General features: G+C 45.8%; 1 protein-coding gene across 4 annotated transcripts; it reads right to left on the bottom strand.

Moving 5' to 3' along the window:
• Nucleotides 1–1,480: 1,480 nt before the first annotated feature.
• CD200L (CD200 molecule-like) lies at nucleotides 1,481–9,587 on the bottom strand. Of its 4 annotated transcripts, XM_046940023.1 has the most exons (7): nucleotides 9,447–9,587; nucleotides 9,253–9,332; nucleotides 6,832–7,173; nucleotides 5,545–5,607; nucleotides 5,329–5,428; nucleotides 5,007–5,127; nucleotides 1,481–2,086 (listed from the first exon to the last, which is right to left on the bottom strand). In XM_046940023.1, the coding sequence occupies exons 3-7, from the start codon at nucleotides 7,085–7,087 to the stop codon at nucleotides 1,562–1,564; spliced, it is 1,065 nt and encodes a 354-aa protein (XP_046795979.1). In that variant the 5' UTR covers nucleotides 7,088–7,173; nucleotides 9,253–9,332; nucleotides 9,447–9,587; the 3' UTR covers nucleotides 1,481–1,561. The 4 variants fall into 4 exon arrangements, with proteins under 4 accessions (XP_046795979.1, NP_001382864.1, XP_046795985.1 ...); NM_001395935.1 differs by lacking the exons at nucleotides 9,253–9,332; nucleotides 9,447–9,587 and adding an exon at nucleotides 8,629–8,769 and having other exon boundaries at nucleotides 1,490–2,080; XM_046940029.1 differs by lacking the exons at nucleotides 1,481–2,086; nucleotides 9,253–9,332; nucleotides 9,447–9,587 and adding exons at nucleotides 2,093–3,537; nucleotides 8,629–8,751.
• Between the last annotated feature and the right edge of the window lie 3,866 nt (nucleotides 9,588–13,453).

The raw sequence follows: 13,453 nt of genomic DNA, 5'->3' as shown, positions 1-13,453 counted from the left end.
TTTCAGAAGGCAGGAAATAGCTGCCCTTTAAATGCAAAGTTAAGTGTGGTTGAAACATGAAATTTTGCTAAAGCTCCCCTAATTGAAAAGCCCAGCTGCAGAAAATCCAGCTCCCCCACAAGATCGTCCATGGCTGACAACCCCCACAGCAGAATTTGTCAGAAGGTTTTTGGCACCCTAGATGCCTTCTCAGGTCCTACCAGACATCCAGCATTCACACTTCTTCTGATTCCACACTTGCCTTAGCAAACCTTCTTTCAGTCATCACAGATTCAGAACAGACTTGGGGGCACGTCCCCCTCTGATCCCAGAAGAACAAGAAGCACAAGGCCAGATGTGTGAAGGCAGGCCTAAAGGAAAAACCTGGAAGGCAGCAATGCAGCACGTAGGATTGTGTCTGTGGTCCTACACAGTTACACAGTACACTTGTGATTCTGTGATGCTAACTGCAAGTCAGAACGGAAAATAAAAACTAGCACCTCGAGTTACGAAGGCACTCACAGGAGGCCTTTCCACCTTCGTTCCACTCCACCTCCAATTCCTGGTCTCTTCCACTAGAGGGGACCCTGTCACTGAAGAAAAATGCACTCTGCCCTGAAGCTGCACAAGCTGTGAGAAGTCTTCCCAAAAACACTGCTGAAGTTTCACGTAATAAAAGAGGGAACTGTGGAGGAAGCTTCCCGTCTTAAGCTCTTAAACATGTAACTCTTTTCCAAATATCTATCTTGGTAATGTCCCACAGGCCTTGGCGCATCTGCAGCACAGATCCTCCTGCCTGATCGCTTGTGGAACACCAAAGGAGATCCTGCAGTGACATGTTGGTCAGTATGGTAAGTTCACAGTCTTCCATAATCATGACCTCTCCTCTTACAGCCTTGCTAGAAAGTGAGAACAGAGCGAAGAGTTCAAATAGAGAGGAAATACCCGTAGTGCCAGAAATGGCATCACAGGGTGTCTCAGTCTAAAGGAAATCTGGGATGTCACCTTGTACAGGACCATGCACAAAGCAGGACTAGGGAGATCAGGTTGCTCCAGGCCCTGTCCAGGTGAATTTTGGCTGTGTCCAAGGATGGGGCCTCCTCTGCCTTTCTGGGCTCTTGTTCCAACGTCTGTCCTACCTCTCAGTAAGGAAAAAACATTTATCACACTGAATGGGAACTTCTTGTTTCCATTGCTCCTACCCTGACTGCCAGGTGCCTCTGACAGGACAGTGCCATCTTCTCCACAGCTGTGGGATTCAGCCAGCCCACCCTTGACTCCCAGGCCACGTGTCATCTACACACAAGCTGGTCCACCTCCATGCTTGCTGGCCCTCATACATGCATGCCCACACTCACCCCAGACATCACACACAGATGCTGACCCTGGTCAATCCGGTGGATGGTTTGGCTCATGTGGGTGTCTCTAGTACCCAGCACCACAGTCTCAGCCCAGCTGCTGGCACTAGACCCCCATACACAGAAGCACATCAAATAGAGAGTTATGCCACTCGGAAATGGAAAGTCTTTAATAAGAAAACATACATTGTCTCCCGCTGTATCCCATCCCATGTCCCGTACCCTCATAAAACAATGACCTCTAAGTTCAAAAGATGCTGCAGTGGTGGCTTATCTTGACAGGGTACATACACCCTTGACCTCTGGGACTGAAGGACTGCTGAGACAGCACCAGGAGGGCCTGTATAGGCTGTATCTTCCTCTGAGCCCTTAACTTGCATTCCCCACCTGTGTGAAGTCCTCAGTGTTCCTCTGGACTTGTAGAGACAGGGCTTTGGTGGGCTGATTGCTCTCCTGTACTGGAGAGCAATAATTGTACATACTGTACATACTATTACTGTACATAATTCAGACTCCCCACATGCCTGTGTCTCACTGTTGTTCTTGATGGGTGTGCAGCCCAGCTCATTATTGCTCAACTCAGTGAGCTCCCTCTGGGGTATGTTGGGGCTGGTACTGTCTTGGCTGTCAGCTTCCTCTGAAAACACAAGCTTCTTGTTTCTCTTCCAGGTTTCTCTTCCTTCAATCTCTTCCATATTTCTCTTCTGATTTAGTAGCCTTTTATGAAGTGAAGATCCTGGTGTCTGCCTCCGTAAAAGAGTAGGCAGAATAATTAGCCATGGCCATTATCGTGAAGACAAGAAAACAGAAGGGCTCCTGTTCACAGTATTGGTGTGGTGGTGCAGCCCCTAGGCCACTCTGCAACTAGCATAAGATGAGATGACTGGCACAATTTTGCTTTCGCTCAAGCATAGTGTGTTGAGATGCTCAGGCACTCTCTGAACATACCTAGAACTGCTGCTCCTTGAACTGTGGCCTGATGTGAGAGGTACCAGAACTGTATAACCGGGGAGCACTGGAACTGTACAGCTGGGAGAAAATTCCAGGATTGCCTCATCTGAATTGTGGCCAGAATGGAAAGTTTTCTGACTAAAGGCAATTATCTCAAGGTACTGCTGTTAAGGGTTTCCTAAGCAAAGAGCCCCTGGAGCTCTCAAGGACCTCAGCTTGCTGCAATCTTTGATATCCCCTACAGTTGGGACACCCCTCAGGATAGATTATTTTTGAGATTCAACACTGAAGAAGTGGAGTCACTTTTGGGACACATCTCATTATTCACTGAGAGATGATGAAAGGGATGCTAAGTAATTCATCCAAATGAGTTTAGAAACCTTCCCTCACAATACTCTGCCTGTAAATTTCAGATGAACCTTATCATTCTCAAACCTTTAACTAAGTCGCTGTATTTGACTGTAGTAAGATCCATTGAATCCTTGTTAAATTGGCTTATGATTAAGTGGAGCTATCTAACCCTGTGATTTGTCACAAAAGTATTAATAAACCCTAAATTATTGCTAAAACCAGAGCTGTATCATAATCATCCTGTGACAACAGGACTAGTAAGAGCTTGAAAGAAGAGGAAACCCATAGGAGGTCAAAGAGAAGTGACTAATGTGGCCAAAAGTACAGCCACAGTCGCTCACCAGTTGTGTCTGTGGATGCCACTAGCCCTCCAGTAGACCTTGATGCCTGTGTGACCAGCAGGGCAGGACAAACCTTTCTGGGAAAATATCTCTGTAAGAGTGCCAGTCACAGAGCCTGAGCTCTGCAGAGCTGCATCACCTTTGTCCAGAAGGGACATCCCATCTGCACAGCTGGGCATTTCTAGTACCTCATCCGCTTTTCCACTTAACTGCAGGCCAACTTTCCTCCTTCAAGCTCCAGGCACTCCCCAGCATTGCTAGAGCATAGCTGGGGCATGTATGCTGTCATCTACCCTGCAGCTATCTGGAGCAGCAGAAATTTTACACTGAGGGCTCATCCTGGCTTTCACACCCAAATTAGCTATTAGCCCCACGAAGAGCCCTGCACAAGTGGACCCCAGCAGAGCAAGTCCAAGACCACCTCATGAGACTGAATGTGTACAAGTTTATGAGGCCAGATGACATGCATCCCAGGGTCATAAAGGAGCTGATGTTGTTGCCAAGCCACTCTCCATCATATCTGAAAAGTCGTAGCTGTCAGGTGAAGTTCCCGGTGACTGGAAAAAGAGAAACATCATTCCCATATTCAAGAAAGGTAGAAAGGAAGGCCTAGCAACTACAGCCTGGTGAGCCTCATGTCTGTGACTGGGAAGATCATGAAGCAGATCCTCCTGGAAAAGATGCACGTGAGACATGGAGGTGATCTGAGACACCACAGCTTCACCAAGGGCAGATCATGCCTGACCAATCAGGTAGCCTTCTATGATGAAGTGGCAGCATCGATGGACAAAGGATGTCATCTGCCTGGGCTTGTGCAAGGCCTTTGACATGGTTCTGCAACACATCCTTATCTCTAAATTGGAGAGAGATGAATTCAACTGGTGGATTATTACATGAGTAAAGAATTGGTTGGGTGGCCCTAGCCAGAGAGTTGTGGTCAATCACTCTCTGTCCAGGTGGAGGCTGGTGATGAGTGGTGTCTCCCAATGGCCTGTCCTGGGACTAGTACTCTTTAACATCTTTATCAATAACATGGATGATGGGATTGAGCGCACCCTCAGCACATTTGCAGATGACGCCAAGCTATATGGTGTAGTTAATATCTATAGAGGAAGGGATGCCATCCAAAGGGATCTTGACAAACTCAAAAGGTGAGTCCATGTACACCTGATGGGATTCAACAAAGTGCAAGGTGTTACATTCTCAGTCAGGGCAATCCTAGATGTGTATACAGACTGGGAGAACTTCTTGAAAGTAGCCTTGGCAAGAAGGACTTAGGGGTCCTGGTAAATTAAAAACTTAACATGAGCCAGCAGCGTGTGCTTGCATCCCTGAAGTCCAACAATACCCTGGGCTGCATCAAAAGAGGGGTAGTCAGGAGGAAGAGGAAAGTGATTATCCCCCTCTACTCTGCCCTCGTGAAGCCCCAGTTGGAGTACTGTATCCAGTTTTGGAGCCATAAGAGTTGAGCTTTTGGAAAGGATCCAGATGAAGGCCATGAAGATTAACAGAGGGCTGCAGCACCTCTCCTATGAAGACAGGCTGAAGGAGCTGGGCTTGTTCAGTCTGGAGAAGAGAAGGCTCCAGTGATACCTCACTGAGGCCTTCCAATTTAAATGGAGATTATAAACAGGAAGGAAATAAACTTTTTATATGTATAGATATTGGTAGGACGAGAAGAAATGGCTTGAAACTAAAAAAAAAAAGATTTAGATTAGATGTTAGGCGTAAATTTTTCACTGTGGAGGTGGAGAGACACTGGAACAGGTTGCCCAGAGAAGTTGTGGATGTCCCATCCCTGGAATCATTCAAGGCTGGGTTGGATGAGATGCTGGGCAGCTTGGTCTAGTGGGTGGTGACCCTACCCATGACAGCGTGGTGGAACTAGATTGTCTTTAAGAACACTTTCAACCCAAGCCATTCCATGATTCTATCTCGACAGAATTTTGTCATGTTCCTCGCAATAATTGTCCAAGACTTCTGAAGGATTTGGAGAATTGCTGGAAGTGCTGGGCACTGACATTACCTCATTTTGATAAGTGCTGTCTTGGTCCTTCAGTGTGTTCAGGCTTTCGGATTGCTCACTTACATCCTGCTGTAAGCCTTTCTCCTTTTCAGGTGTGCTACGTGCTCTGTGTTTCTGCAGTCTGAAAAAAAACCCACCAACTCATCACATAATACTCAGAAATCTAGCATTCAGAGTGAACTTTGTTGTTTTAAAACTAGTGTTTCCACCTGGGTGAGTTTCCAGTGCAAGTATATAAAAACACCAACAGGAAAGAGAAAGGCAGATTGCAATGTGAACACAGGTAAGCCATGTCATTCACAAGAAAATGAAAATCACTTACTGTCTCCTTTTTCTGTTGGTTAGCCCCATGATGAGAAGTGTCAAGACTGCTAAGACAGCACCGATGAAGACCGCCACAAGGCCAATTCTCTTCTGAATACCTACAAGGAGACACAAAGCATGGAGGAGTGTCAGTATATTCCTTCTGTCCTCTTCCAGAGGCTGTGACTAAACTGAAACATTAATCATTTTATTTTTAAATAAATATGAGAAATACCTCTTGTACTGGGGGAACCCATATCCAACGTTTTGACTTCTGATTTGTTCGTGTTTCCACTTTCTGTAAAAGGAAGTTTTATAATGAGGGAAGTACTTCATCATTCCTGAGAGAGGTCCTCCTGTAAGACCTCTATGCGAAAAGACTGCTCCCCAGTATTTAACAGTGAGGTCCTACTCTGCTAGTACACTCCAGATGGGGATGCTGCTGGAGAACATCATCCCTTAACAAGTGATTACGTATAAATAGAAACATACAGAGATGCATGTACGTATGTTCACCTGTGCAATCTGATGTAGGGAGCCTGTTTTGGCAGGGGTGTTGGACTCGATGATCTCCGGAGGTCTCTTCCAACCCGTACAATTCTGTGATTCTGTGATTCCAATGAAGCTAATATACACATACATACACACACAACGTACAGCCACGGAAGTACTATAGGAAGGAGTCTTCTGTATGTTTTCAAATCAAGAAATCTTCATCCCACATAAGGTCTGCACTTTCAGAAAAGATGTCTAATGAGACCAGGCTCTTTAAGACAAATGGTGCTACTACAACTGCACATGCCAGTGCCTATCTGGACAACAGCCAAACAATGGGCAATCACACACAACATAGTTATGTTTTTGTTTCCCGGGAGTTGGCTAGCAGAGTCACTACTGATACTGATTTCTAAAGCACTCCCTGCTTCAAGCTGCACTTCTCCATGCAAACTCAGCCTTGACTTTTTATTGTGAGCTGAAATGACTTCACTTTACTTCACTGTGGTCGGTCAAGGAAACAAGCCAAGATATAGAGGTAGCTAGCAGAGAAGGTGCATCTGTTTGCCACTGTCAGTGTCCCAGTTGGGTTTTGTATGTGTGGTGTATCTTGGGGGGCTTGTCCAGGCCTTCATCATCCAACCAGGTGATGCTGGGGGAGGCTTTCCCTTCCTGATGCTGAGCTGACAGCAGTGAGGAAACCTTTGATAGCCAAATGGTACTCAAATTCCTCTGTTAGCTCAGAAATGGATGAAAAAAGATGTTTATTACACTCAGCAATGAGTTATTGGTCAAAGCTGGACAGGTCAGCTTTCTGTACTAGCGTTCTTACCCAAATGCATCCCCTGGCTTATTTACCTTCACTACCTCTATGGAAAGGTAGGGTGATTCTGAAGAATATCCACTGAGCATATGCTGCTGTGTGGCAAATTGCCTTGGATGGAGGGGATAGCATTTCACCTGCCTCTGACTCCATCTCATCTATACTGCATGCCAGAAAGTGAGAAGCAGCAAGTGGAAAACTTACTTTGGATGTTGAGGCACATAGCTTTGCTGCTGAAAGAGCCATGAGGGAACACATTGAAGATGCATCTGTAACAGGACACATCCTCAAATGTGAGATTTTTCAGAGTGATGACTGAGGTGTTCAGGGCTGCTCTAGCAAAACGTGCCTTCCTCCGAAATGATCCTATCAGTCGCAGCCCACGGGTTTGGCTGTAAGTGGCTATGTTCTGGAAGGAAGATCCATTTATCTTCTGCCAAGTGACTTGAAAGACATCCATTGGGAGCAAGAAGTCACAAGAGAAATTTGCCTCTTCACCGAGGGTTGCTTCAGTAACGCTTTCACACTTCACAGCTTCCTTCAAACCTAGAAACAAACCAGAACACAAGATCAGAGCGAGAGAAAAAACACAATTTACCTGGGAAAAGTTGTAGACCCTTGAAGCATACTGACTTGCAGAGTGATGAAACTCCAATGAGAGTCCACAAAGGCTGCTCAGAGAGTCTTGGACACCTTTGTTTGCAGGTGGCCATCACCCAATTAGTCTATGGTGTGCATTTCCTAGCCATGAAGCAGTGCTTTGGTGAGGAGAAAGAGATATGGAATCAACTGATTGGAAGATGCACCAATGAAGGACTTCAGCATGGGCCCTGACATTTGGGGCTGAACAGCAAATAAACATGAATGAACAGTATGCTCTGGCAGCCAGGAAGGCCAACTGTACCCTGGAGCACATCAGGCGCAGCACAGCCAGCTGGCAGGGGAAGGGGTTGTCTTGCTCTGCTCTGCGCTGTGTGGCCTCACCTAGAGCACGGCATGCAACTACGGGTTCCACAACGTAGGAAAGACATAGAATTATTACGGTGTCCAAAGGAAGGCTAAAAAGATGGTGGAAGGTCAGGAGGGCAAGACATACGAGGAGTGGGTGAGTTCCCCTGGTTGGTCCAGCCCAGAAGGCTGAGGGGAGGCCTCCTGGCAGCCTGCAGCCCCTCATGAGGGGAGTGGATGGCAGCACTGAGCTCTGCACTCTGTGACCGCGACGGGGCCCGAGGGAACGGCATGGAGCTGTGTCAGGGGAGGAGCAGCTGGGGGTTAGGGACAGGGTCTGCACCAGACGACAGTGGGCATGGAATGGGCTGCCAGGGCAGTCAGTGGGCACAGCCTCAAGCTGCTGGAGTTCATGAAACATTTGGACACTGCTCTCAGACATGGGGTTTGGACTTGGGGTAGTCCTGTGTGGAGCCAAATGTTGGAGTCACTGATCCTTATGAGTCCCTTCCAACTCAGGATATTCTATGATTCTATGCCTTTGGGTTTCTCCATTCATGCATTTTGGGGAAGGTTTCTTAGAAAAAAAGACAAGAAGTTGAGACTTGGGTCATCTACCCGGTCCCTATATGTGGTCCCAGATGTTTAGGGCCACCACCCACTCTGAAGCTGGGCGTGAGACAGAGGTGCTATCCCTCCTGCCTCGGCCACCTCCCTGCCCACATCCCACTGCTGTCAAAATAATCCCTCTTTGCCCCATACAGATCTGGGGTGTCCTGTAAAGCTCCGGTAAGACGACTCTTGTTCCACAGAACATCCCTGTGCCTCTCCATGTTGGCATCTATGAAGGAGCAGGGAACAACCCATAGCCAGGAGACTACTTTCTCTGCCCTAGCGTGGCCCAACAGAAACATGCATTACACAGAGATGTGAACTGGAAATGCAAAGCTGTGGTGCTAGGGTTCTCAGCTTAGCCCCTGAGCTGCTCCATGTGCCCAGGAAGGCGGCTCATGCTCCAAAAAGTCTCTATGGGGAAAGAGCATTCCTACTCACCCCTGGCAGCCTCCAGACAGCAGCTTTGGCAGAGCAGCAGCAGGCAGAGCGCAGCCCGGCAGGCCTGAAGCAGAAGCATTGTGGGGCCGAGTGTGTACCCACAAACTTGCCACTTCTTCCTCTGGATGGAAGCTGGCGCCTTTTTTTCAAAAGTCTCCCAGGAGACCAATCAGCAAGCACTTTCTTTCACTTCCTCCTACTTGGTCAATCATTAATCCCACTCCTGCTGCTCACGGCATGTTACCGTTGTGGCAGAGCTGCACGGATTTGTTCCCCAGACTGCAAGGACTCTCAGGTTTCAAAATAACCAACAACCCCTAAAAATAGAGCAGGAATGCTTGGGGTTCCTCTCAGGTCTGTCAGAGCCACTCTAGTAATTTCAGCTCAAGGGCTCGTGCCTTGCCAGGTGTAAGTGTTCTGAGTAAATGCAGGTGGCTGGTGGCCAGAGGGAGAAAAAAAGAGGGTACCAGCAGCTCCCAGTTTTTCTCTGCTTTGGGAAGAAGTGAGGAGAGGCACTACACAAGGGTCACTGTCCAGCAGCTATCTGAGCACCATGCTGGGTGCCAACCCCACGGTCCCCAGAGAGATCACCCTAGGGCCACTCATCCGGCAACAAGGACTCACCAGCAAGAAAAGGAGTTGGTTGCTCCTCCACCACGGAGACAGCATAGAGACATCCAGAAACTCCACCTCTTCACTCCAACCTGCAAACCAGAGCCAAGAACACAAGCTGCATTATGAAACGAGTATGTAGAGGGCAGGTTTGGTGGAAGATTCCCCTCCCCAGGTGTGTCTGTGTCCAATGCAGTTCCACAAACCTAAAGCCAGCAGCGTGATGTGATCTTGTGCTCGAGGATGAGTGCCCAAGGCTTTCACTGTCCAGCCACACAGCTCTTAGCCACACAGTAACCCAGCAGTGAGACCAAGCACCATGCAAGTTTCTGGTTGTATTTGCAGAATAGCGCCCTCTGTGCTTCATGAATTTGTTCTGGATTTGTCTTTATGAAAGGGAGAAGCCTATCTCACATGATTATCTTTACGCAAAGCAGTTACTATACAATTTCTGTCTGTGTTCATCTCTGCTATTTATGAATTCAGTGCTTCCCTCCATCAGGAAGGTCAGCATCATGTCCCACAGACAGCTGAGCACTTAAGCAAAGGGGCTTTGCTTAATTCATACTTTCATGGTGAGTCTCCCAGAACCTGTTGGCAGCTTTAGGTGGTGACATATGCACGGTCTGGGGGAGGTAAATCTTCATTTTATTTCCTATGTGAGAGAGGCACTTGGCACAATTATCTTCAATCCTGCCCCCATTCCTCGCCTTCAATATCATTTTCCAAGGAGCAGAGTGGAAATTTTATTTTAGCAACCATTTCATCCCTGAACATCACTGTTGGTTTTTTTTTTTTTTTTTTGACACTTTTTTTGAGATCCCCTCCCCTCCTACTTATATTTTACATAGTTCCTGAACTATGTACATACAAAGAAAGAGGCTAGCTTTCCCTTCCAAGCACTTAACAAAGGCTCTGGGTGATGCAGCTCTCTGCTTTAAAACAACCACCATGGAGGACTACTTCTAGGCAGACCTTGCCGCTTTCAACTTTTAGCTAAAGCAGTATGTTTGGACTGTTAAGAAATGTGGAGCCTGACCTTAATTAATTCTTCTTTAAAAAAATACAAAGGAAAAAAAAAAGAAGAAAAAAAAAAGAGGAAGAAAGTGCAGAACTGCCTTAGAATTAAATTGAAAGGAACATTTGCTGGGGGTCAGTCTCATTTTCAGGCTTTCGTCTTTCTCTTTCCACTTATGCCACAAAGGAGAATGACTAGCAAAGAGAAAGGCACATGATCGGCAGGTTTTTTTTAAAACAACATTTTCCCCCCATCCCTGTTGGTTCATGTTTCTGCCCAGAGGTGCTCTGCTTCTTGTCCCAGCCTGGAGAAGTGGCCAGGGACCATCACCTTAGGACCATCACCATTTCATAAGTTCCCTGGTTGCCACAGTTGTCCTGCAGATGGGTTGCTAGCAAATGGCACAGGATTGGGGCATGCACTGGGGCTGGCTCCTTGTGTCCTGGGGTGTTGACACAGGAGCACAACGTTAGAGTTCCTCCCAGCTCAGCCAGATCCTGGTAGGGAGTAGGGCAAGGGGTCCCTAGCAAAGAAAATGTGCTGGAGGCAAGAAGGCAGCATCATGAAAGGTCAGATGTGTGGGGGTAGTATCAGGGAGAGGAATCAGCCATGAACAGATTTGGGAAGACCAGCTAGAAGTTAGAGGATCCCCAGACGTTCTCACCTGCCTTTCAGGAGAACAATCGCTCGTGGTGACTGATGTTGTTTTCTGGTGAATTATGGTTTCATTTTTTTTCCATAAGGTATCCTCCAAATCCGTCTCTGTCAGATCCACACTTGGGTGATGCAGTCATGAACCTAAGACTGAAGAGTTACTACTACACAGTCACCACACGTGCCTTTTTCTGGGCCAGATCTTACCAGAGAACACAGTTTTATCCTTCCTTCAGGCTGGGACATTGTTACGTATGATCCAGGCTTAGTCCTCTTCATTCTGCATCTTACTCAGAAGGCTTCTACCCTAGAGGAGCCTGCAGAGAGAGCTCAGCACTTTCTGCTGATGTTACGGTCAGGTCTTGGCTTACCCCTGCAGCCCAAGTTAAGACCTGAGAATCCCTTTCCAATGGTCTTGACATGGCCAGAAATCTTTACAGTAAAGATCTCTGTTTCTTAGGAAGAACCGCTGAAGATACTTGGGCAAATACTGAACCGCTGAGTTGAGAATGGCCACATTGCTTCTACTGACAAATTCTTTCTAGAAAGGACACAACCCATGTTTTATATCCTCAAAACGAAATAGTTCTGAATTCGATATGCAAAGATCTTAAAACATTATTGGATTTTCCCTTTTCTCGTCTTTGCGTATGGGTTCTGATATTTAGAAATAAACCTGTGGCAAACAAATGTCTTAATTTTCCCTTGTCTGATGGAAAGGTGAAAAAAAAAAAAACTCATTTATGAAAATAGCTGTATTTCTGTAGAACTGTAGCTTTATTTCTGTAGATAGTTCCTTGACACCTCTGAGGCAAATGTTAGTTTCTTTAAGCTTAAAATAGGACACTGGGTATTTACAGAATTTTCAGCATCCCATCATAATCTGTTTGAAGGATAATATCAAATAAAATATTCAAATTAAAAGATTTTTTTTTTAACTTTTAGTCTAAAAGTGGTTTGTTTGTTTTTTTTTCCCCTCAAGTTTTTCCTCACGTCTTAATCTTTTGTATGTGATCTCTGGTACACTTTTACTAGACAAGCCACTTTTTCTTCCCCTTTCTTTAGGATGGTTCATCCTAAAAATTGCAGTTCGGGAAGGCATAATGATGTTTGTGCTGTAGAGGAGTCTTAGGCGAAGGATTCTCTCAGGTTTCCCAGAAATTTCACGTGGATCTTTTACCCAAAGCTGAACAGACCACAGCAAAGTCCGCCTGTTTGGATAAGAGTCGAGCACCTCTCACACACAGCTTTATGTAAGCAAAGATGAAAGCTGTGAAGATATGAGAAAGTCTTTTGTACGGCTTTCAAAGTTCGAGTGATTTCTGGTATCCTAAGAGTGAAAACAAAAGTCTGTCTGACTTTTATCTGTCTGGTTTGATAGCCTCTTTATGAAACAGAAAATGCACTCAATTAAGGCAATTCTCTCATTTCAGCTGGTTTACTGCTACCCAGTACTGAAAAAGGAGTGAACAACAATAGGCTTTATTTTCTTCCAAGTATGAATTCATAAAAAAATTCCCTGATGCGGTATTTAGTTGATGAATAATTCCTCGGGGTCACAGAACAATGAAATGATGAATGGTGCTTTCAGACTTCACCAAAACAAAGTTCCCTTTCACTGAATGGATTTAGTTCCATGTCTCTGCCAGTAGTGATTTTGATGGAATAATATTCTTCCTGCTTCAGCCATGACTTGCTAAATGTGTGAGGGCAGTACTTCAGCTACACTTCAAAGTCACATCCTCAGTCCTTACAAGTTACTGCTCTGGTGGAGTCAGGAACCAGCAGCCAGAGAAAAAAAACACCAGTGCAGGCAGATCCTTGCAGCAACCCACCATGCCAAAGCATGAACGTGGGCAAGCTGTACAACCTTAGAATTCTTTTCTATATACTGATACAAATAAGTTCAAAAAGTATACCTTGGCATCTTACTCAAGGACTGTGTCTAGACATAAGTGTATATTATACTGTGGTGATATGCAGAGTGGAATGTGTTGTGCGCTCATTTATAATGCTTCGCACTATGTCACCAAACTCTTGTCAGGGCTCTTGTAGTTTAAAAGTTCAACAATAACTGTTTTCCCCTTCTCCCACCCCAGATATCATGAGGCAGTGGCACAGGCTGCCCAGGGAGGTAGGGATTCACCGCCCCTGGAGGTGTTCAAGAACAATATAGATGTGGCACTGAGGGACACAGTTAGTGGGCATGTGGTGGTGATGGGCCAATGGTTGCCCTAGATGATCTTAGTGGTCTTTTCCAACCTTAATGATTCTATGTTTTTTATATTCCAATGAACTATCGGTACACCAGTATGCCATAGTGTTTTCTTTAGTTTGACTTGACCATATTTTCCATGTGCATAAAAAAATCCTATTGCACCCCTCCTTAAAAATCAAAGTCCCAGAGAAAAAGTCAGCATTATTCACATGGCCCAATTCACAAAAAGCAAAGGAAAGCAAAACAAAATAGAAACACACACACACACACACACACAAAAAAAAAAAAAAAAAAAAAACCAAAAAAAAAAACCTTTGTGGGAG

The sequence above is a fragment of the Gallus gallus genome, chromosome 1 (genome assembly GCF_016699485.2).
Source record: "Gallus gallus isolate bGalGal1 chromosome 1, bGalGal1.mat.broiler.GRCg7b, whole genome shotgun sequence".
Lineage (NCBI taxonomy): Eukaryota > Metazoa > Chordata > Aves > Galliformes > Phasianidae > Gallus > Gallus gallus.
This window is presented reverse-complemented; position numbering and strand designations above follow the sequence as displayed.